The sequence below is a fragment of the Eurosta solidaginis genome, chromosome 5 (assembly GCF_040869045.1).
Source record: "Eurosta solidaginis isolate ZX-2024a chromosome 5, ASM4086904v1, whole genome shotgun sequence".
Lineage (NCBI taxonomy): Eukaryota > Metazoa > Arthropoda > Insecta > Diptera > Tephritidae > Eurosta > Eurosta solidaginis.
Genome location: NC_090323.1, coordinates 272500284 through 272521598, shown reverse-complemented (window position 1 = coordinate 272521598; position 21315 = coordinate 272500284). Strand labels below are relative to the sequence as shown.

The window sequence follows — 21315 nt, the reverse complement described above, 5'->3', positions numbered from 1 at the left end:
GTTGGTTAAGCTAAGTTAAACTAAGTTTGCTTAAACTCTAGTCAAATTTAAACTCCAGTTAAACTAATGAGCAGTTTTTCAGTCACAGTTTAAGGCCGAGTTGGGGGAAGGCTTTTTGTACGGCAAAACTGTTTTTTTTTTTTGTATCTAGATAATTTGTAGATACGGCAACAGCTTAAGCTCAGCTTAAACTTCAGATAAAATAGATTTAAAAACTGCAGGATAAGTTTAAGCGTAGTTTAACTGACAAACTGCGTTGAACTTGTACTGAAAAACCGGGCCGGGCCTAAAAGTCGAATTTGAAATGAAATGAAACAAACAAGAAAGCAAATTATCGAGCATAAATCGAATATCTAAAAAAAAAGAGTATAAATGGGTTATAACTGAAACTACAGATATCTTTCTTGATGACCCCAAATGGGCGTTTAGAAAATAATTGCTTTGTTCGTATTGATCGAAGATCTTAAAATTATCAAAGAGCATTACCCTGCAAGCTATTTCTTCAGAAACTCACTCCACTTCTCACTTATATGCACAATAGATTTATTTTATTAAGTAATCAGTTAAAATCAAATAAGTAAACACTTCAAAGAATTAAAACTTAACTAGAGAATATCATTCTACTATAAAAACTTAAATTATCAACATCTCTTGAATCTACGGTCAATACATCTATAAAAAATGTGGCCTCATTGTCAGCATCACCTACATTTTACGTTTTCCGTACTTCGGCAGTCTCATTACCAATAATTTGTAGGGTTTTTGAAATTTCACTCAATATATTTGCGTCCCAATCTACTTTAAAAATTGGCAAAAACAGTAAATTGACCTTGTCCAATGTAATTACTCGTTTCTTTATCAAATAAACTAACAAGTCTTTTAATTTTTCGAAACGTTCACAACGTTCCCCCAAAGCTTCAATAAATGCTATCGTAATAAGCCCATCATAAATACTAGGCATCGTTTTTTGGTTTTCCGTCAATCTGGAACTGTTGCTGTCATCATCATCAGTATCGCTACCATTTTGATCATTTTGGCTGCCATTTTTCTTCTGTTTAGATTTGGTTTGTTTTGCAGTGTCTCTGAAAGATTCGAATTTAGGATGCAACCACACAGTGCATACAGAGCTAAGCATTTCCGCTGTAAGCCAATCTGGTTTATGAATTATTAAATGCTGCATTAGTTGTATAATTCCCGCGCCGATAAGACGATAAAAAATGCTTGGCAACGTATTTGCAAATGTATCGGGTATTCGTTCAAAGAACTTTATAATGGAATCCGGCTCAATTTCCAATTGTTCTGTGCGAATCGAGGTACAATGAAGCCAATATTGGAATTCATCAAGTAAATCAGAAACGCTCGGTTGTAGCTGGATAATTTTCAATTCCGAAAGTGATGCATTTTGTGGTTCCTTTTCATTTGCTTTGCAAATTTTTTGTGTAATCTCACTCAGATCCCCACAATAGAAATTATTATTCTTTAAATTATCTTCAAACCATTGTTGAATACGTTTAAGGGCATTGTGTTGTATTAACTGGAAATATATACGTTGTATTACAGCCGTAGTCTCTGTTGGCAATAATGCATCGAGTGCCCCTGCAATGCGACCATTCAATAATTGAGGCACATTAATATTCCATTGCTGCAGTGCATCTTCATGTGCAGTCTTATAAATAGCCGAAACAGTTTTATAAACCTCTTCAAAATGGGATGATTTAATTTCGTTTACCAATTTATCTGCAGCAACCTTTGAAGGCATTATATATTTGTGTTGTCCGTCCTTTACAACAGACTTGTAAACTCTTTCAGTTACAAATTCTATTAAGCGGCGCATTGAAGCATTCTGTGAATGTAAAAATGCATCTGTAAGTTTATTTTGCAAGGATTGTTTGGATTTTACAGAATTTGAATTTGTATTCTGGACGGAGGGTATCGGTGAATTAGTTGCTAGAGGTGCTGTTTCAGCAATGCGCGTGGTTATATGTCGATATCGTCCGGTTCGTGAAACATATTTTGCTGTTGCATATTTACTCGGCATGATAGCTACACGAAATTCTGCCAAAAATGGACAGGCGATGGGAATTAAACATTCAAGAATTGGATTAAATTCCTCATTCACTATGAAATCATTTCTTTTATCATTTTCTTTAGGGCAGTATGTTGAACGAAATATTGTTATAAAGCGTTCTTGTGATTCAATTTCGAAACTGCTAGTACAAGTCGCTCTGTATCTAAAGTATTTTTCGGCTATTAGGGGCTTTGTGTCAAATAACCAGCCGATACAACAACGAAAAATGAAAGTTTTAGGCGACAAATTCAAGCCTATTTCAGTAGATATTGCAAATAATAATTGTATGGTTCTCTCAAAATCATCCATTTGAAGTGTTATATTATCTAGCATTGCAAGATATTGTACCAACCAAGGTAACGTTATAAGCATTTTATTGTTTTTAATGGCATCTAGCAAATGATGTGACAAACTAAAGTGCGGCTGAAATAAGCTACGTAAAGCCAATTGCTTCTTTTCAATGGTGGCAGTTGTAAGAGCGGATACCATATTGCGACTATACGGGTAAGCTGTTACGAAGCCCAAAAACTTTGCTAAAATAATCATGGATGCCAAAATCTCTGTGCGCACAATGTACTCGCTAATTTTGCTTTTATCATTTTCAGAGTCAATATCGTCTGTATCATGCTGATCATTAAATAAATTTAATTGCTCAAATGTTGAATTGTTCAATGTAATAAGTTGATGATATAGTGCCATTTTCAATTGTTCAATAAATGGTATAGATCTTGCTATTACAATGAAATCACGAAAAAATGCTTGATTACGTGGAAACTGATAATCGACACTGGAGTTACTTGGTGCCACTAGACGTTGTGAAAGTTTACTAAACTTTTCCGCATCAACATCTAAACCAATATCTTCAGGCGATGAGGCGTCACTTGCACATATTAATAATTGTGCAACGAAAAGTTTAGCAAAATGTGCCATATTTATTGGATTTTCGGATTGTTTAAAAATTTCACGAATTTTCGTTGACAATTCTTGCGCAAAGTTCCAATTTGGATTAAGATGATGTGATTCCCAAAGTTTAAGCACCTTATAAAATAAATCACGTTGTGTCTTAAAAGCACCGAAATCATTATTGGAAGTGAAATGTTGCCTTGAATCTTTATCTTCTTGGTAGTAGACGCTTTTAAAAGATTGATGATTTGTGGCAAAAATTTCAGTTGTCCGCGACTTGTCGAGTAGTAATGTTTGTTTATGTTGATATATGGCTTCTAAGTATGATTTGAAATCCATATCCAGATATTGAATACGTTCATTATGTAGTACAACACTCAAACTTTTGTGGTCAAGTTGTGCAAACATATGACGCTGACGTCTAACTACACATACTGCAAAATATATACAATTTTTAATGTTACTTAACAATTTTATACCTATTGTTGGCTTTTTATCAACATTATTCATCTTTTCATCAGGCACAATTTGTGATAAATCGGCGCTGGTATCTTCAGCATTAAATATATTCAAAATAAATGCCATTTCGTTGAGAACATTTGTAATAAAATTTAAATCAATTAAAACAACGTAGATATCTGCCAAACATTGTATAATATTAGGATTTTTTATTTTATCCAATTCTATGGGTGTTAGAGGTTTTTTAACTGTAGATTTTGAAGTTTTATTTTCAACATTGGATGTAACATCACGCAATTTTCGTTCAATCATTCCACGAAAGTTTTTTTCATCATCTCCAATATTCACTGTTTCCAATTCTTTACTGATTTCGTTTGCATTTAACTTCAATGATTTTCTTGCAGCCATAATACTACATTTAGTTTTATCTTCAATTTCAACATTTGTTAGCTTTAGAATATTATTTTCGTTGCTAAATGAGCTGTTGCAGCCAAAAGCTTTCAAATCCCCATCACCGCTTATAATTGAACGCTGACTTATGGTTGTTGGTACTACTCGTTTTTTGGGCTTGGTATGCGCATTAGTTTCGCTGGAAGATGCAACGACCATTTGATGTTGTGCATTTGTTGTTACTTTCTTTCTATTCGTTCTAGTGTTGCTTTGTTGAAGCACCATGAAATCACCCAAACAAAAACTAGTGGTGACGTTATGATTTCGTGTAGACTTTTCAGAACTTTGGGGTGTCATTGCTAACGACAACGAATTGCTGCCTGAACGTCGATTGCTATATTGATTACGGCGAATGGGTGTGGATGTGTCGCTTTTAAAAGTGTTTGTTAAGCTACGATCCAACGACGGTGTAGACGTGGCATTGGCATATGAAATATTTTTTGGTGTAATACGGAAATTTGTTTGTAAGTCCTCGCCTTGGCTACTTTCGGGGCAACCTTTTGCTTGCCTAACATGTTCCGGTGTAGAAGCGAAATTTGGCGTTGATGGAGCAGAGTTCTGTGTACAGGGTGAAAAAAGGTTGGGTGTAGTGCAACCTATATTGTTAATAGAAACATCACTTTCGATATTGACAGTTGTTTTCTTAGAAGTTTGATAGTTTTGATCACTTTCTATGGACCGCAAATGATTTTCAGTTTGTTGACGCAAAGTATTGAAGAAATAAATAGCAAAAATGTCCAATTTGCAACATGCATCTCCGTTTGTATTGTCAAATTGTCGGAGAAGCCATTTGCGAAATTGGTCAATAGGAATGGTGACATCATTATGTGAACTTTCAAGTATTTCCGACTTTTCTAGTATTTCCCTTAGCTTATCTTCCGGAGAACTCATTGTTAATTTGTTGATTCTAAACTTTAATATGTTTATATTATAAAATACATTTCAAACACTGTTCATGACGCTGCTTTTTTTTCTTCTTTTAAATATAAATGTTTTAAGAGTTTGTATTGTTCACCTGAAATGGAAGATGTTGAAAGAAAAAAAGGACGATATTTCAGGATGGAAATGGTATGCAGTTTGTCGGCAGGATTATTGAAAAAATCTATTTTCCAATTAAACGTTAGCCCAAAGTTTGTACTGGTTAATAATACATACATATGATAATCTACTATATATATTATATACTTAATACTTTTGTTTAACTCATAAGAACAAGTAAAACGAAGTTATTAAAAAATTAATTCAAATACCTCTTTTTTAAACGGTTTTATTCAGCTTGACTTGACAGGCCGGCCGTTGTGAACGAATTTTGTAATTAAAATTTATGTAACTTCCCGATAAGGTACAAGGTTGAAACTTGAAATAAAGTTCAGAACCCGATGAAAATGCAATAATAAGATAAAAAACTCCGATAGGTGGCGCAAGGATCGACATATTAAAAAAATCGTGCTAGTAGTTCAAAATAGTACAGAAATAGAAACCGCTTTATGAAATAAAAAAAATTCCGTTAGGTGCGCCATTATATGAAAAACAAACTAAACTTTTTTAGAGGCACTTTTTTTTGTTATATCAAATTTTTTAAGCCTCAAACAGTTTGTATATTTTCGCAATATGTAATGGTGCAGAAAATAGTGAATGATATTTGTAGACGTTTATCCAATGCAACTACAAATATTTTCTGTAAGTGATACATAGCTACTTTACGGCGATTTAAAGTTGCTGGTGTATTTCCAAAAACGTACCTCATGTTTTGGGTGAATTTAAGAGAATTTAATATAATTGGTTTATATTGCACAAGAACGTTTCAAGAATGGTTCTTAAAGGAATGTACAGAAATAACAGCTTACAAAACTTTTAAATTACCACGCCCATTGTCCAAGATTTTACTAATTTTCTATTCTGCGTCATAAGATCAACCCACCTACCAAGTTGCATCGCTTTAGCCGTCTTTGGTAATGAATTATCGCACTTTTTTGGTTTTTTGAAATTTTCGATATCGAAATAGTGGGCGTGGTTATAGTCCGATTTCGTTCATTTTAAATGGCCATCTGAGATGAGTGCCCAGGAACTTACATACCAAATTTCATTAAGATACCTCTAAATTTACTCAAGTTATCGTGTTAACGGTCAGACGGACGGACATGGTTAAATGAATTTCTTTTTTCGCACAGATCATTTTGATATACAGAAGTCTATATCTGTCTCGATTAGTTTATGCCGTTAGGGGGTACCGTTATGCGAACAAAATTAATATACTCTTTGAGCTCTGCTCAGCTTTTTATATATAAAAATCAAGGCCGACCAGAAGAGAGAACGGTTATACCATAATGCAATAATAAAGATGATGTCAACAACATAACCTCCCTTTTTGGGCAGCTCTATTTGCCAGTATTTACTTGTATAACCAAAGTATCAAATTTTTACTGCTTAATTTTTCGTACAAAATTCCTTATAAAATTATTTTTTCTGCAAAATTGTTTCTATATTCTTTTGGGCAATACAAACTTACGTTAATCCTTTTATCTAAAAAAATCTGGTAGCGGCTTATATCTTATAACTTCATTAAACGAGCAATTCTTGTATATTTGTATGTTTGTATAGCCGAACGATCTAGGGAACGGCTCAATCGATTTAAATAAAATTTGGCACAGAGATAATGTATCACCTTCTAAGACTTTCTACCTAGGTATTGCCACTCAGAATGTTTCACAAGGTTGCTACCTATTCGAAATTAAAAAAAAAATTGCATGAGATATACCGATATGGGTATCAAACGAAAGGTATTTCTCTCCGCATTACAATAGGGCCATTTTTGAGTAGGGTTGTCATTTAGGGTTGGGGTAGTTAGACGAAATAGTACTCTACTTACTCATATTCTATTAAAGCTTTAAAGGAGAACATTAAAGTTAAAAATCTTCGTTAAAGAATCTTACACATGATTCGACTAATTTTCTAATTTCACACAGGCTAATAAAATTGAAAAGCAATATCAAGGCACCGTGGAAAATTCTAGCAAAATATATTTAAATGCATATTTTTGGCAAATATGAAATGAATAATTGCAATTTCTCACAGATTACTATTAGAAAGATTTCTCACCATAGCAAAAAGATATCTCACCATAGTAATTTGCTACCGTTGAACACTAAAGGCATATGTTCAATTTGAAAACATCTAAACATTTAACTACTTACCAACAGCTGTCGCTTAGGGAAATAAGTTGACATTTAATTAAACTAACTGACATTTAATTAAACTCGTGAAATTTACAAGTTTTTGGAATGTAATAAAATTGTGAGACTTTCAAAGTGTATAACTAAAAAAAATTTTGAAATCAATAAATCGGAGCATGAAGATACTCGACCTAAATAACTTAGTTCTCGATTTCACTAATTCTCATAACAATCCCATATACTATAGGCTGGAATTACCCATTTCCAAATTTTTCATTCCAGTTCATTTTGCGTGTCGCTCACACATACAAACACATGCAGATATCTTATCTGAGATGCTCCGAAAAGTATGCAATTATAATTGTGTTCACACATACACGCGCATATGAGAAGCTAAAAACGTAGTACTTTTATAGCTGATGGCCAACTAGTCGATTCTGGAAATGGAAGCGCCTAGAAGATGAGAACAAGAAATCACAGAGTATAAAAGCACCAACAGTAGAGACGCGAGTATCAGTTTCATTTAAGCAAGCTATTGGTTGTGAAGTATCAGTGTTATTGTGAAGTACTTTAATAAAGGCCATTTTGCATTATTAAATATTGGAGTTATTTATTCAACAGTTTAGCGATACGAACGTTAGTAGAAGGTTGCGAATAAGAGGATTTGCAGTAAATTTGTTACAATATGTACATGTAAAAAAAGTAGAGTTTGATTAATGATGACATATAGAACAAAGTATGTTATGCGGCATACTCGAAGATTGACTAGCAAAGATCGGTCGCCCAGGTACTAGTTATTATACTACTAAACGTATAGTAAAATCTACTCCGATCGTAGTAAAATTCAAAAGCAATTATGCATGATAGACAACCCTACAAAATATGTATGCCGAACTTGTCAGAATAAGGGAAAACGCCAAAGGGATGAGAACACCTGAATATTCATTTCATCATGGGTTATACCTTGTAAGTGCTTTGATATGGTTGCACCAATATAATTAAAATCGTATTCACCTGGTCCTTCCAACGGAATTGGGGCCGCCCTCTTCCTCTGCTTTATTAAGAAGGTTGCGATAATAATACCTTCTTAACAAGAGCTTCGTCTTGACATGACTCGGTAAGCGAGCCGTTAAGTTTTAAACCGCTGGACTATGCCGATGTCTGAGTGAAGCTCTTACATCTTCGGCATTTTTCTTTCGAACACTCAACAACATAAAGGCAAAACGTAACAAGTAAGGAAGTCTAAGTTCGGGTGAAACCGAAGATTACATACCCAGCTGTACACTTGAAATGCTGTTGTTGTTGTTTGTTTTGTGTGGTTAATAGTGTTACAACGCTGGGCAATAATACATATACATATGATTATATTTTGAGCTAACTTTTCTTCGAGTTATGGCTCCCGAAACATAAAAGGGGCGGTGCCACGCCCATTTTTAAAATTTTAAGTTTTTCCTATTTATTGTTATAAATCCACTTGGGAAATGAAATACCATTGATATAAAGCTCTTTTTTGCAAAGATATAGCTTATTTTATTCGTCCACAACCCTTTTAGAAATCTTTTATATAAAAGTGGGAGTGGCCCTTAACCGATTTCGTTAATTTTTCTTCAAAGCATTCCTTATAGTAAGGGCAACCTCTGCCGATTTTTTTTACGATAGGTTTAAAGATTTTTGATATATTATTAATATTTGTAAAATTAATTTTGTCACAAGTGGGCGGTGCCACGCCCATTTAAAAAATTTTTTCAAATTTTTATCCACACGTCAAATTTCAACATTCTAGGTGTATTATTGACTAAATAATCAGGTTTTTTGTGTTTTTCAAAATGTTATAATTAAAATGTGGGCGTAGTTATCATCCGATTTCGCTCATTTTCAATACCATTCTATATTGGGTCTAAGCTCGTGTACCAAATTTGGTGAAGATATCTCAATATTTACTCAAGTTATTGCGTTAACGGTCAGGCGGACGGGCCGACATGGCTCAATCAAATTTCTTTCGGTACTGATGATTTTGATATATGGAAGTCTATATCTATCTAGATTCCTTTATACCTGTACAACCAACCGTTATTTAATCAAAGTTATAATACCCTGTGTACAAGTACAGCTGGGAATAAAAACATAAAAGTATGCATTTCAAAAATGCAAAAAATGCACAGTGTCTGCTCTGTTAAGATTTGACAGGGTGGATGATTGCCCTGCAAATGTTGTTGTTTTAATTTACCATGTTTAAGAGCATGGTATAAAAAAGAAGGTAGTTCCACTCAAAATTTTTTTACGTATTTGGGGATTCTTGAAGTTTCAGTTTGTTGTTTTGCTAGAAGCGTTGCCATGCCGTTACTGTTTAAGGCGAAATTGTGGTTTTTCGGGATGGTAATTTCCTTCAGGATAAAAACACAATGGGCATCTGAGACAATAATAATACGCTTTAGCACGATTTATGTGCACACATATCGATTTATAATACAGTAAAACATGCAATTTTATTGAAAAATAGTGGGTAATTACTCATACATTGGTTAATGACTCATATCTTTATGGCAGCTTGGCTCCCACAGAATATGTAATGTGGACTTGGAGCGAATTTATCATCATACGTATGCTAAACTCTTTAGAAATTGCGGTGTCGGTTTATAAGGAGGTCCTTTCGAGAATCAATTGACAAACGTGTATGTTTTGTCACCATGTTCTGAGCAAACGTATGGACAGTTAAGAAGGCTATATTCCCTTGCTTTGTGTACTTCGATCCATGTTTCTTCCACCATCGAAAAACTTATTAAATGCCTTCTTTTCTAGGCTGATATTTCGTATTTAAATATTTCCAACGCGTGCGGGAAATTTTTTTCTTTTTTATTTAAAATAAGTAATTTAGTCGTAACCATTAATATGAAATCCATCAAAAATAAAAAAATTCGTAAAATTTTTCAATCTGGTAGCCTGTTTTTGGTGAAATTGTCATTGTCCCCGAAAAAGTCAAGTGGCTAACGTCACACTAAATGGAACTACCTCCATTTTTTTGTATCATGGTTACGTGTTAGTTGTTGTTATCATGTTATATTTATATAGTTTCTGCTTGAATTTTTGTGATGGATTCTTGTTGTTAAATTTTCAATCTTCAATATTGAAGTTCATGTTTTTAAAAATTTGCATTCAATAAAATAGATTGATAATTATATAACTCTCTTAATAATTCTTTATTATTTTTTTTATTCGATCAATTCCTAAAGCAGATAAAGGAAGCTTACTTGTTTTGTATTCGTTTCATAGAATAGGTGCATACAGGGCAAACTTCATTTTACACGGTTGAGTGCAAAAGTGCAAAAATGTACACCGTGCAATGACGGTTTTATTTTTTTTTTTTGTAGTTGAGAAGAAATCACCATAAACACATACTGACCCACCCTTATTTATGTACATGAGTGTGATCCAGTTCACAAGTTTAACAATCAAATTGAATAAAAATGACGCAATGCAGAGCACACAATAAGATTTAAATAAATACATATACATACAACGCGTATGCTTTCGGGTAATTGTACACTATTGAAGTGAGAGAGGGGTCCAAAAAACCTGGATTTTATTTAGTAAAGCATTCGAAAAAATGCTCAGGAAGAAATTTCTCGTTGAGAACTATGCGGTAGACGTAGTTGAAAATAATAAAAAATATTTATGTATTTAAAACACGAAGTTTATAGTAATCATTGAAATTTTAAAGGTAGACTTAGACCGAGTCGAAAGTGCAAAAGGTCGCCCTAAATTTTAAGCGTATGTAAGGAGAGTATCGGCAAATGTTTAATATTTTTTTTATCCCTGCAAATACAGCCAAAACTGTTTCTTTATTGTGAGTAGCGTGGTTATCTGTCATCCGATTTTATTTATTCATGCTTGTTTATTAATCTGTACAAATTTTAGGTTTTTAAGACGACTGCAGAGCTGTTAAGGGCATTAGAAAGAAAGCATTGTGTACAAAACTAGTTTGATACCTTATCCGCCGGCTGTCTGACTTACGGTCGGCTTTCTTCAGCAGGGGATAGAATATGTACATGTTAAGATCACGACAGTTACTTTAGATTATTTTCCTTTTGTTTTAATTTAATTTAAAGTCGACACAAACAGAACGGTCGGCTACTGTTTATAATAGAATTGATATGTAATTACACAGCCAAAACTTAATAAAGAATTAAAATGAAGTATGTACATAGAAATAAAAGTAAGGACGGGACTTCATACCTTTCACGAATGGGGCTGAACAATAATCATATCCCATTCATAATATATCAAAATAATCCGGTGCATAAGATATGAAATATAAGTGATTTGAAACCATTAGCCGTTAAAAAGTGGACAGAGAGGATAGTATATATGGGGTATATACTATACATACATATATACTACCACCGATCTCTATGATCAAACATCAATATTTGCTATATACGAAAGCATATGGTGAACGTTGAAGGTTCTAGATGTTAAAATGGAGCAGAAATTACAATAAAGTTTCTTGTCGGAACAATCGGTTGTATGGGATATATACTGTATATACGACCGATCTATAAAATTTTTTAGACAACAATGAATGCCCTATACGTAAGCATTAGGTGAAGTTTGAAGTTTCAATCTGATAAATTGAGGAAGATATGACTAAAATCGTCTTTTCTGACAAATCCTTTGTATAGGGGATATATGCTATAGTTGTCTGATCCGGCCGGTTCTGACAAATGTCTGATCGGACACCTACATTACCCGCTTACCAATTTTTATCGAGATATCTCAAAAATTGAGGGACTAGTTTCCATACAAACAGACAGACGGACATGGCTAAATCAACTCAGCTCTTCATCCTGATAATTTCGGTATACTTATCTCTCCCCTTTATGGACTTACGAAGCGCGCTAAATGCCATCAGCACCCAGATAAATTGCGGTTTAAATCAAAACCCTCACCATAGAACAGTACTCGTTGCGCTAGACCTATCAAAAGCTTTTGATACGGTCAACCATGGCACGTTACTACAAGACCTTGAAGGGTCCACCCTTCCCCCATGTCTTAAAAGGTCAACCGCAAATTATCTGGGTGGTCGGCAGGCATCGGTGCAATTTAGAAATGAAACATCAAAACCAAGAAGGATTTAAAAAGAGGTGCCACAGGGTGGTGTCCTAACCCCACTTTTGTTTAATGTCTACATATCTAAGCTACCTTCGCCACCAGAAGGAGTTACTATCGTTTCCTACGCCGTTGACTGCACAATAATGGCCACAGGCCCAGGCCCACAGATCAATGAGCTTTGCAACAGAATAAACGTCTACCTCCCTAATCTCTCCAGTTTTTTCGCCTCGCGAAACCTGGCATTATCACCGACAAAATCCTCCGCGACTGTATTTACAACATGGACGTCCCAAATGTCGACCATTTTGAACATCCACGTCGATGGCACTACGCTACCGACTGTCCTACACCCAAAATCTTGGGCGTGACGTTTGATCAGGATCTACATTTTGGTGAGCATGCAGGCCTGTAGCTTCTTCCAGTGGGTAATTTTTAGGCTTGGCGACCATATGGGTGACGGGTAGCACTTAAACGGCTGGCCAATTGCTTTGTATGTAGTAATGAGCGTTTCTTTATCTTTTCCCCAGGTCCTGCCAGCAAGGGATTTGAGGATTTTATTACGGCTCTGGATTTTCGACACAATGCGGCTACATGCTCACCAAAATGTAGATCCTAATCAAACGTCACGCCCAACATTTTGGGGTGTAGGACATTCGGTAGCGTAGTGCCATCGACGTGGATGTTCAAAATGGTCGACATTTGGGACGTCCATGTTGTAAACAAGGTCGCAGAAGATTTATTCGGTGATGCCAGGTTTCGCGAGGCGAAAAAACTGGAGAGATCAGGGAGGTAGCCGTTTATTCTGTTGCATAGCTCATCGATCTGTGGGCCTGGGCCTGTGGTCATTATTGTGCAGTCATCGGCGTATGAAACGATAGTGACTCCTTCTGGTGGTGAAGGTAGCTTAGATATGTAGAAATTAAACAAAAGGATAGGACACCACCAACGCGAGTCCCTCTAGCTCATCTTCGATCTGGATACTGTAACAGGTTAAACTCTTACCTATCCAGAATCCCCGACATACAAAATGTATGCCCTGCTTGCAATGTGTCCCCACATGGCACCAGTATCTCTTTACTTGTAATGTGGAACCAACGCCTCTAACACTCACTATGGTCCACCCCTGTTTAAACAGCAAGCTTCCTTGGACCCCCGTTAGAGGATATTGATGACAATTTGTGATCGGTCGCACCTATTGGATGGGGCGAAGCACTGCTACAACAACAACAACACTCCCGGAAGGCTTTGGCGAGTGTTATCATGATGATGGTCCTTTGCCGGATATAGATACGATACGTTCCGGTAACAAGTCACTATATATCTCGATATATTTGGTAGCGTATTAGCAGTCGACCCCTCAACTAGACTTTTACCATCCGAATGTCAGAAGATACTTACAGTTGAAAATGACAATTTTCATAAATAAAAAAAATAAATGTAAGGCGCGATAACCTCCGAAGAGATCTAAGGCCGAGCTTCTCTTCCAATTTGCGTCGTGCTCCTCTTGATTTTTCCCTACAAATTGGCCGGACGGGACCTACATGTTTTATGCCGACTCCGAACGGCATCTGCAAGGCAGATGAGTTTTCACTGAGAGCTTTTCATGGCAGAAATACACCCGGAGCGCTTGCCAAACACTGCCGAGGGGCGACCCCGCTTAGAAAAATTTTCTTCTAATTGAAAAACCTTATTTCTAAAATTTTGATGTTGCTTTGCCCGGGAGTTGAACCCAGGGCATACGGTGTGATAGGCGGAGCACGCTACCATCACACCACGGTGGCCGCCACAATTTTCATATGGTTCTTGTAATTTAGCAATCGACCCCTTTTGTAAATTATTATTGTATTACCGCATAAGAAAACACCAACACAATTTCCACCCAAATAACTTCAAAAAAAAACTGCTGCTTGCAGCCCCGACTCAAACAGAACGATGACGTCGCTCCCATCACTTTCATTGTGATTTCTCTCCAAATGCTTTTTCTTACATTTTTCGATATACATTTTTTTTTTTTTTTGATGCAGAAATTTTGCACAATTCCTTCAATTGTTGAAATAGGTGAATCCGAAATTATTATCTTATACCTACTTATTTATATTGTTAATGTAATTTTGGTCATATTTCCCATAAATAACTTTTTCTCATTATGGGTGTGGCGGATGCTCATTGAAATTTTTCTCCACTCAGTTTTATTATTTATTTAATTTGAAACTTATTAACTTACGAGTTCGTAATTGCGTTTCATAAAATATCCGTTCGTTTTTACTGGAAAAACTATATGATTTTCAATAATTATTTCGGAGCGAACAATTATGGACTTTCGATTTTTCAAAGAGCACTTTACAAAATGGCAACGAAAAATTAATATTCGATTCGCTACTTTTTAACTGACGTTTTCTTTTCGTTCCCTATTCATAGGAATAAAGGGCCTGGCAGATTTACCATATCTAGGCCCATGTAAAATAGCTGATCCAACCAACCTTATGGAAAACAATACAATTACCCTACAAGAACACTGACTATCATATGACTATCATCAGATTGTCAGCAATGTCAACCTAACGATCAGCGCCTCACACAAACTTTCTATCACAAACTTAAGGGGACTTGCGCAAATGTGATGTAAACGACTGTGTACGTGTGAGTTTTTGTCTCCTTCTTATACACCAAATGGCCTACTGATTAAGTATATAGCCGTACTGCTCACTCTCATTCCTTTTCCTGGATCAGTGCTGACACTCTAACTATCAAAAAGTGTCATAAATGATAGTTTACTGTAGATATCAGGTTTGACTGTTATACTATCATAAATGACCATTGTTATATTCCGCCAAAAATGAAACAATGCTTTTTGCTTTTTATTTACTTTATTTCATTACGTTTTTAATTTTGTACGTGATAAAAGCATACGTGTTTCTTATTTGTTTAAAATAAATAGTTTTATAAGAATTCGAGTTCAAAATGTTCAATTTAAACTCAGAAAATAACAAAACAACAGAAGAGCGCTTTCCTCATGCGGAAACACATTTAAAAATGAATCACCACTAACCACTATTATTTTTCGCGTATCAATTTTTTGAGTGCGCCCCATACATTCCGCCAGCTTTTGGTATTTTTTAATATTATTTTCGAATTTTTTTTTCTTTTAGCATGGAGCTTTGAAATGCTCTCTTTTTAATTTTTTAAACTTATTTTTTATATGGTTTTCGTCGGTTGAAAATGGCGGAATTTAAAAAATAACAAAACAACCGTGATAATCATTTGATTGTCATATGACAGTCAGTAGTGACAACATGATTAAATCGGATAATCTGTTCTCGCATACATAAAATTCCGTTGAGAATTATGTATCTGTCTCACATGCATTATGGTATCTGCTGTATGTTCTTTTGTTCTGTACCAGGTGTCCGAAGCCTTCCCAGTTTCAGTCCTTTTTCATGATTATAGGCTGTCGTTGGGAACATGCGGACATGCGTGAGCGAACAAAGGATAATACATAAATTTGAGTATCAATGTTTACGTCATCGCAGTATCAGCATTGTCAATTAGAAGTGTGAGTGTATTAGTAAAACTATCAGCGTTTCTTGTAGGATAGTTAATGGTGCCAAATCAAAGAGGATGAATATATTTATTAAAATAAGTATATATATTTATCCTCTTTGGCTTGGAATCAAAGAAAAAATAAATTTGTGTCACATAAGTTGCGTGATCCAGATACGAATAAAAATTTAACATGCAAATGCAACAACAACGCTGTGGTCCTGACTCTTTGGTCAAAGGCACAACAACATTACACCAACCATATGAAAATTACCAAATTCAACTGCAAATATCTCCGGATAGAGATAAAATTTGATCAATATGTGTCTTTTGATACCCCTCTCGATATTTTTGGTAGCGTATTAGCAGTCGACCACTCAACTAAACTTTTACCGCTTTAACTTTTTAAGTCAAATTTTATGGAGCGATTCAGGAAAAATTATTGAAAATGACATCCCACTATGTGTACACATTCGCTGAGTGCTGCCAACTCTCATAATCATTGTGGATAAAACAAGTGTGATAACTTCTGCATAGACGTCAAAATTACAAATAGAATGGATCAGCTGATTTTTAATTGACTATCGCTGTCTCATTCTGTATCTCTTTCTATCACCCGCTGATGATAGTCGGCCCTATGCGCCGCCATATAGAACACCCTGCCAAAACGCTGCCAAAATGCTAAAAAATAGCCATATTGAACATCCTGTCAGGCTGTTGACGGATAAGATATAATATTTGTTTTATCCAAAATGCTCATAATACTGATCCTTATCGATTCAATGAGATTTGAACATGATCCAGTGCTCGATGACTCCATGGAACGTAACTATAGGTTCAAACGTGGGTTGTGGTAGCTCTGTTTCATACTCGATAATGAAATTACTTCGGTTTTTCAAATCGATAGTTTGGTACCTTCTCTCCTTTTTTTTGTCAATTCGTTAAAACAACAACAACAGAACACTTATTTATGAAATACAATCTGTAGGAATGCCCTCTGTAATCAATATGGAGAAGTTGAGCAATCAAATTGGCTATTTGCTGTTGCAAGATGATGGTGCAGTATTGGAATCCGGTGGTGACTTGGAGAACGATGAACGCTGTGCAAATATTTTCATGAATCTCTTGCACTTAACAGAAAGGTGCACAATATAAATAAAAATTATTACTCACAATGAAATAATTCTTTAATCTTCCTCTCCTAACATATAGTGTTGATGACAACTTTATGCCAAACAGTAGCTGTGAACGACTTTCAATCGTTTATGATGACCACAGTTACAATATTTCAATGAGCAATCATAGAATTTTCATAGTAAAACTAAAGAACATTGCGAGTGGAAATACTTCATATGGTACTAACAGCGCTGCAAATAGTTTGGCATACGCAGAAAATGAAAATTCTGGTGTCACATCCATATTAGCCTGAGACACCTTATCATGTTGCATGTTGTGTCAACGGAATCGATACACGAGACAATTGAGAACCTATCAGCAAGGAGATGACCGAAGTTTTAATTGGAAAACACCTTTTATTTACTTAATTATACTTTTTATTTGTCAAAAAATACATCATCTGTAAATTCTTTATCGAACACACGCTTAGCTTCCTGTGTTATGTCAAGCAATGTTGCTTTGCTGTTATGTATTATCACATAACATTGTCGCCAATTCCATAAACGCTGCACGATCCAATAGTCATTAGTAGTTTTAATTTGAACCTCTTTCAATGTCGAGTACGCTTCTTCAATGGATGAGATTTCGTCATTAGGAATAAGATCTCCTATAAGACTTAAAACATTTGCTGGAATGTTTTGAACCGATTTGGCTATTGGTATGTTCGTAAGATGCCTTAAACTCTGCTCATTAATGAAAATATATTTAGGCGACGAAGCATCATCTATTGTGTTACTTGATGCCATAACAGAAAGTGATGTGGAGGTATTTGCTTTTCTTAGTTTTTGTTGCTTACTGATATAATCTTCTACATCTTTTGTTATATATAAAAGCTGAGGCATTAAGCATGACTGCAGTTCCGTGTAGAAAATGTCCTTAGGTGGGTCATCTGCATCTAAAGAATTCATGTTTATACAAATATAAAAACCGAAGAAGTTCAAAAAATAATCTTACCATTTATAAGTAGGCACAGCGATGCATTAAAGATACGATAAATAATTAAGTAATATCCACATAATGTATCATTCAAGTAAAGATATATTTTGGGTAGGATTGTGTTTTCTTCGCTTTCTGGACCAGTAACAAAGGCACCACTTTGATATTTATCTGCACCTGGAGTCTCTGGCTGACCACTCCGTGTTCCTGAGTCACATTTAGGTGCAAATAAATTCACAAGGTATTGGTTCAAACTGCACAATTCGTTTGGCTCAATTCTTCCACTGCTGCAAAAAGTAATTTAAAAAAAAAATAGGCGGAGAAACAGGTATATATTTGATTACAATTGACCATACGTTATCTTACCATATGATTCGGTCATCATAGAGCAACATCGCCTCATTTATGATTGGAAAAGTTTCACGAATCATGTTGATGAAGTTATGAGTACGAAGAAATAAATTTTGTTCCAGTGGCAAATACTGAATTGAGTGCAAAAAACTTAATACGTCACATACAGGAATCCTTAGTAATTTCAAATACTGCAAATAAAAGCGTTTAACAGTTATCCAGTTCTTCTATCTGCATATACTATGTATATATAATACTTCATTGAAAAATTTAGATAATTTTTCTTTTAATTTTTTAAGTCCGATGACATCTTCCATATCAGTCAATGGCATACACGATTGAAAAGTTCCCCAACTCAGACGATACATATTGTAACATTGATGAAGCAAAGTTCTATATATTCGATCCTGTACTTCGGTACCACGATATTCTGGCACTTCGATGCCATCCTTACTTTTAACTTCTTTCGGTACATTTAGTACCATAACCATCCAATAGCCACGTTCAGGTTGATAAAAGAGCTGAGTTGTTTTTTGAGTATGCAGTGCTTTGCAGTCATTTTCACAAACAAAAGTACTACGATCATACAAAAAGGGTTGAAAATAAATATTTAATAAAGAAGTTCTCTTTACCCTATGAATTGGATAATGGCTTCGCTTAGCCCAACATCTTTGATCTTCGTATTAAGTTCTATATCCCCTGGACTATAGTATAGTATTTTCTTGAACTCTTCGCCTTCCTTTTGACCAAACTTCGAATTGAAAATATAAAAACAACGCAAAGTAGTTTCAACGCGCTGTAAAACTTTAGACATTTCTTTACAAAATGGAAATTCCCGGATCTATTTGTTAACAAGTACTTTGCTATATTTTAATCTTCATTCTCATTTGCTTAACTTTGTTGACAAAACAGCTGATTGTCAATTTATTGAATTTGTTTATCCTCTTTGGTTAGAGCTTATAATCTATAGATAGTTTTCAGAGACCTTTGTCTAAGGCGTTTTCAAATTGATCGACACCGACACCAACCCGATTTTTACAAAGCGATTTTGATAAAGCTGTCGTGTCGGCAAGTGTGAAAACGCCCTAAGTCGATTTTTTGACTCATTTAATTCATTACTAAAGCTGGAGTCATTGGTGCCGTTTGTCGTATCGCTGTAGTCGTATCCCTAACGTAATCAGCTGTTATTCGTTACGACGGTAAACCAAAACCCAATTGGTTGGCTACGATACGGTTACGACCTTAGCGGCACCAATAATCGATTGCATTGATTCTCATAAGGTTGGTCGAATCAGCTGTTAAAAGGTTACCGATACGGTTACCGATAAAGCACCAATGTCTCCAGCTTTACGTTTAAATGGAGTGTGAACCAGATACGGATAGATATTTAAAATGCAAATGAAACACCAAATTGTGAACCTGATATTTATCTGGTCCAATTTCTGATCCGTATAGCAGTCCTGTTCGTTTCGTTTTTGTAGTAATTTTTTGACAGCTGACCACTTTGGAATTGGTAGCACTGAAATAAATATTTGTATACATAAAAGATTTCGCCATATTTAAAAGCAAAAACTCGGAAAGAGTAAACAACTTAAAGAAAATGTAAAGAAAATAGTTTGTTTACGTGCGAAACTATTTAAATGTTAATAATTCGGAATATTCAATTTTTGTGTACGTTTCTTTTTCTTATTTTCAACAAAACAGATGTTTTATATTAATGTTGCCAGCTCTCATGAAGTTGATCCAGATCCATAGTGTACAAGTACAAGTGTGTTGACTTATCTGTCAAGCATTCTGACAGGCACTCGCTGGATTCGGAATGACAGCGAATTCAAAATGGATACCATTACCGAGTGCGCCGAATGATTGAAAAATTGAAAAAGTCGATACGATTGGTAGTCAAAAATGTTGTCGTTGAGACCAAAAATGCGACTCTAGACCTGAGATTTCCATCAGGTGAGCGAGGCTGTTTGTATTTTTGACGTTTATCGCTTAGTGAACACACTTGGTATAGGTACACTATGTCCAGATCGTTCAAATGAGATTTGACCGTGAGCCAGAGCTCGATAACTCAATTGAACGGTCCTATTGATACAAAATTTCGCGAAGCACGAATACGAAGCAAAAATACTTGCTAACATATTTTGTATCGTAATCGTTTGTTATATTTCAGTTTTTAATTGCGAAAAATGTTAGAAAATTTACCAACCAGTGGGAAAAATAATTTCACTTGCAAAGTGTGCCAACACACTTAGCCAAAGCAAATGAAAAATTCTTCTTCTTATGATTTGCTTGGAACAAAATTTCGGAGATGGCTACTTTTCAATATGAGATGGCGCCATTGTCGATCATTCTACCATTCTCCATAAAAATACGTGCAATCTACTCATAATGCATACCCTGCAAAAATCGTTGGATCATGTGGTCCACTGGAGTACTTACCATTATACTCCATTTTAATGCAGCAATGGACCAACTCATGTTTCTACACGAACATATTGTAAGCCGATCATTGCTCGTTTTTAACGATTGTAATCACTACACGATGTTTATTGGACTGTGGATTACTCTGATGTAATGCGGAGCTGGAGTCCTAGGACATCGCAATGTTAATTGGACCATATTTTTTGTATGAATTATGGTTAATTTTGGAGCACTCGGCTGGTCCATAGCGAGTACTCCATACATGCATGCATGGATTACTCGCGATTTTTGCAGGGCAAGCTTTTCTTAAACTCTTCTATATGAAAAACTGGTTATGTGTCGGAGCTATTATGTGACAGGGAAAATTTCGTTTGAGATGTCATTGACAGTTCTGCTGTGTGGTGTGTGTCAATTACGAGTCAAGGCGAATTCATTACAGGTGGTGTTATCCCATCAGCTGATTGTTTCTTTTTGATAATTTTCCATACAAAGACTTGTACCAAGGCGAATCCATACCAGGTGGTGGCAAAGCGAATTGAACCAATTCGCCGTGCAGAAGAATGTCAAGTCAAAAGAAAAATTTCATTGATTTCGATTAACTGACATATTGTTGTACAAGGCTTTGTATGGAAAATTATCAAGAAGAAGCAATCAGCTGTTGGGATAACACCACCTCTACTGAATTCGCCTTGCCTTGTACAACTAAATGTCAGTTAATCGAAATCG

General features: G+C 35.3%; 3 protein-coding genes and 1 long non-coding RNA gene across 6 annotated transcripts in view; 2 read left to right on the top strand and 2 right to left on the bottom strand.

Annotated features, from left to right (window-relative positions):
• Positions 1-14527, bottom strand: part of alpha-Spec (alpha spectrin) — a 94335-nt gene extending 79808 nt beyond the window's left edge. For all 3 annotated transcript variants that reach the window (XM_067790749.1, XM_067790750.1, XM_067790751.1), the window contains exon 1: positions 14387-14527. The gene's annotated coding sequence lies outside the window, so the exon portion shown is untranslated. The remainder of the gene's footprint in view (positions 1-14386) is intronic.
• LOC137251873 (uncharacterized) lies at positions 10625-11246 on the top strand. The gene is made up of 2 exons (XR_010953380.1): positions 10625-10897; positions 10969-11246. It is a non-coding gene; the product is annotated as an uncharacterized lncRNA (long non-coding RNA).
• A 2093-nt stretch (positions 14528-16620) lies between the features above and the next one.
• Positions 16621-17297, top strand: Lamtor4 (Late endosomal/lysosomal adaptor, MAPK and MTOR activator 4). Its single transcript, XM_067786783.1, has 2 exons — positions 16621-16844; positions 16915-17297. Exons 1-2 carry the CDS (start codon positions 16693-16695, stop codon positions 17129-17131), a joined length of 369 nt encoding a protein of 122 aa, XP_067642884.1. The 5' UTR covers positions 16621-16692; the 3' UTR covers positions 17132-17297.
• Positions 17233-19298, bottom strand: Ccz1 (vacuolar fusion protein CCZ1). The gene is made up of 5 exons (XM_067786782.1): positions 18798-19298; positions 18423-18741; positions 18181-18356; positions 17833-18101; positions 17233-17773 (listed from the first exon to the last, which is right to left on the bottom strand). The coding sequence occupies exons 1-5, from the start codon at positions 18977-18979 to the stop codon at positions 17256-17258; spliced, it is 1464 nt and encodes a 487-aa protein (XP_067642883.1). The 5' UTR covers positions 18980-19298; the 3' UTR covers positions 17233-17255.
• Positions 19299-21315: the final 2017 nt, after the last annotated feature.

Excerpts from the sequence above, each read along its gene's own strand:
- Lamtor4 (XM_067786783.1), top strand. The coding sequence starts at position 16,693 with ATGCCCTCTGTAATCAATATGGAGAAGTTGAGCAATCAAATTGGCTAT. Across the intron at positions 16,845-16,914 it reads CTCTTGCACTTAACAGAAAG|TGTTGATGACAACTTTATGC; the intron begins GTGCACAATATA and ends CCTAACATATAG.
- Ccz1 (XM_067786782.1), bottom strand. The coding sequence starts at position 18,979 with ATGTCTAAAGTTTTACAGCGCGTTGAAACTACTTTGCGTTGTTTTTAT. Across the intron at positions 18,357-18,422 it reads TATCTAAATTTTTCAATGAA|TATTTGAAATTACTAAGGAT; the intron begins GTATTATATATA and ends TTTTATTTGCAG. Across the intron at positions 18,102-18,180 it reads TATGATGACCGAATCATATG|CAGTGGAAGAATTGAGCCAA; the intron begins GTAAGATAACGT and ends TACTTTTTGCAG.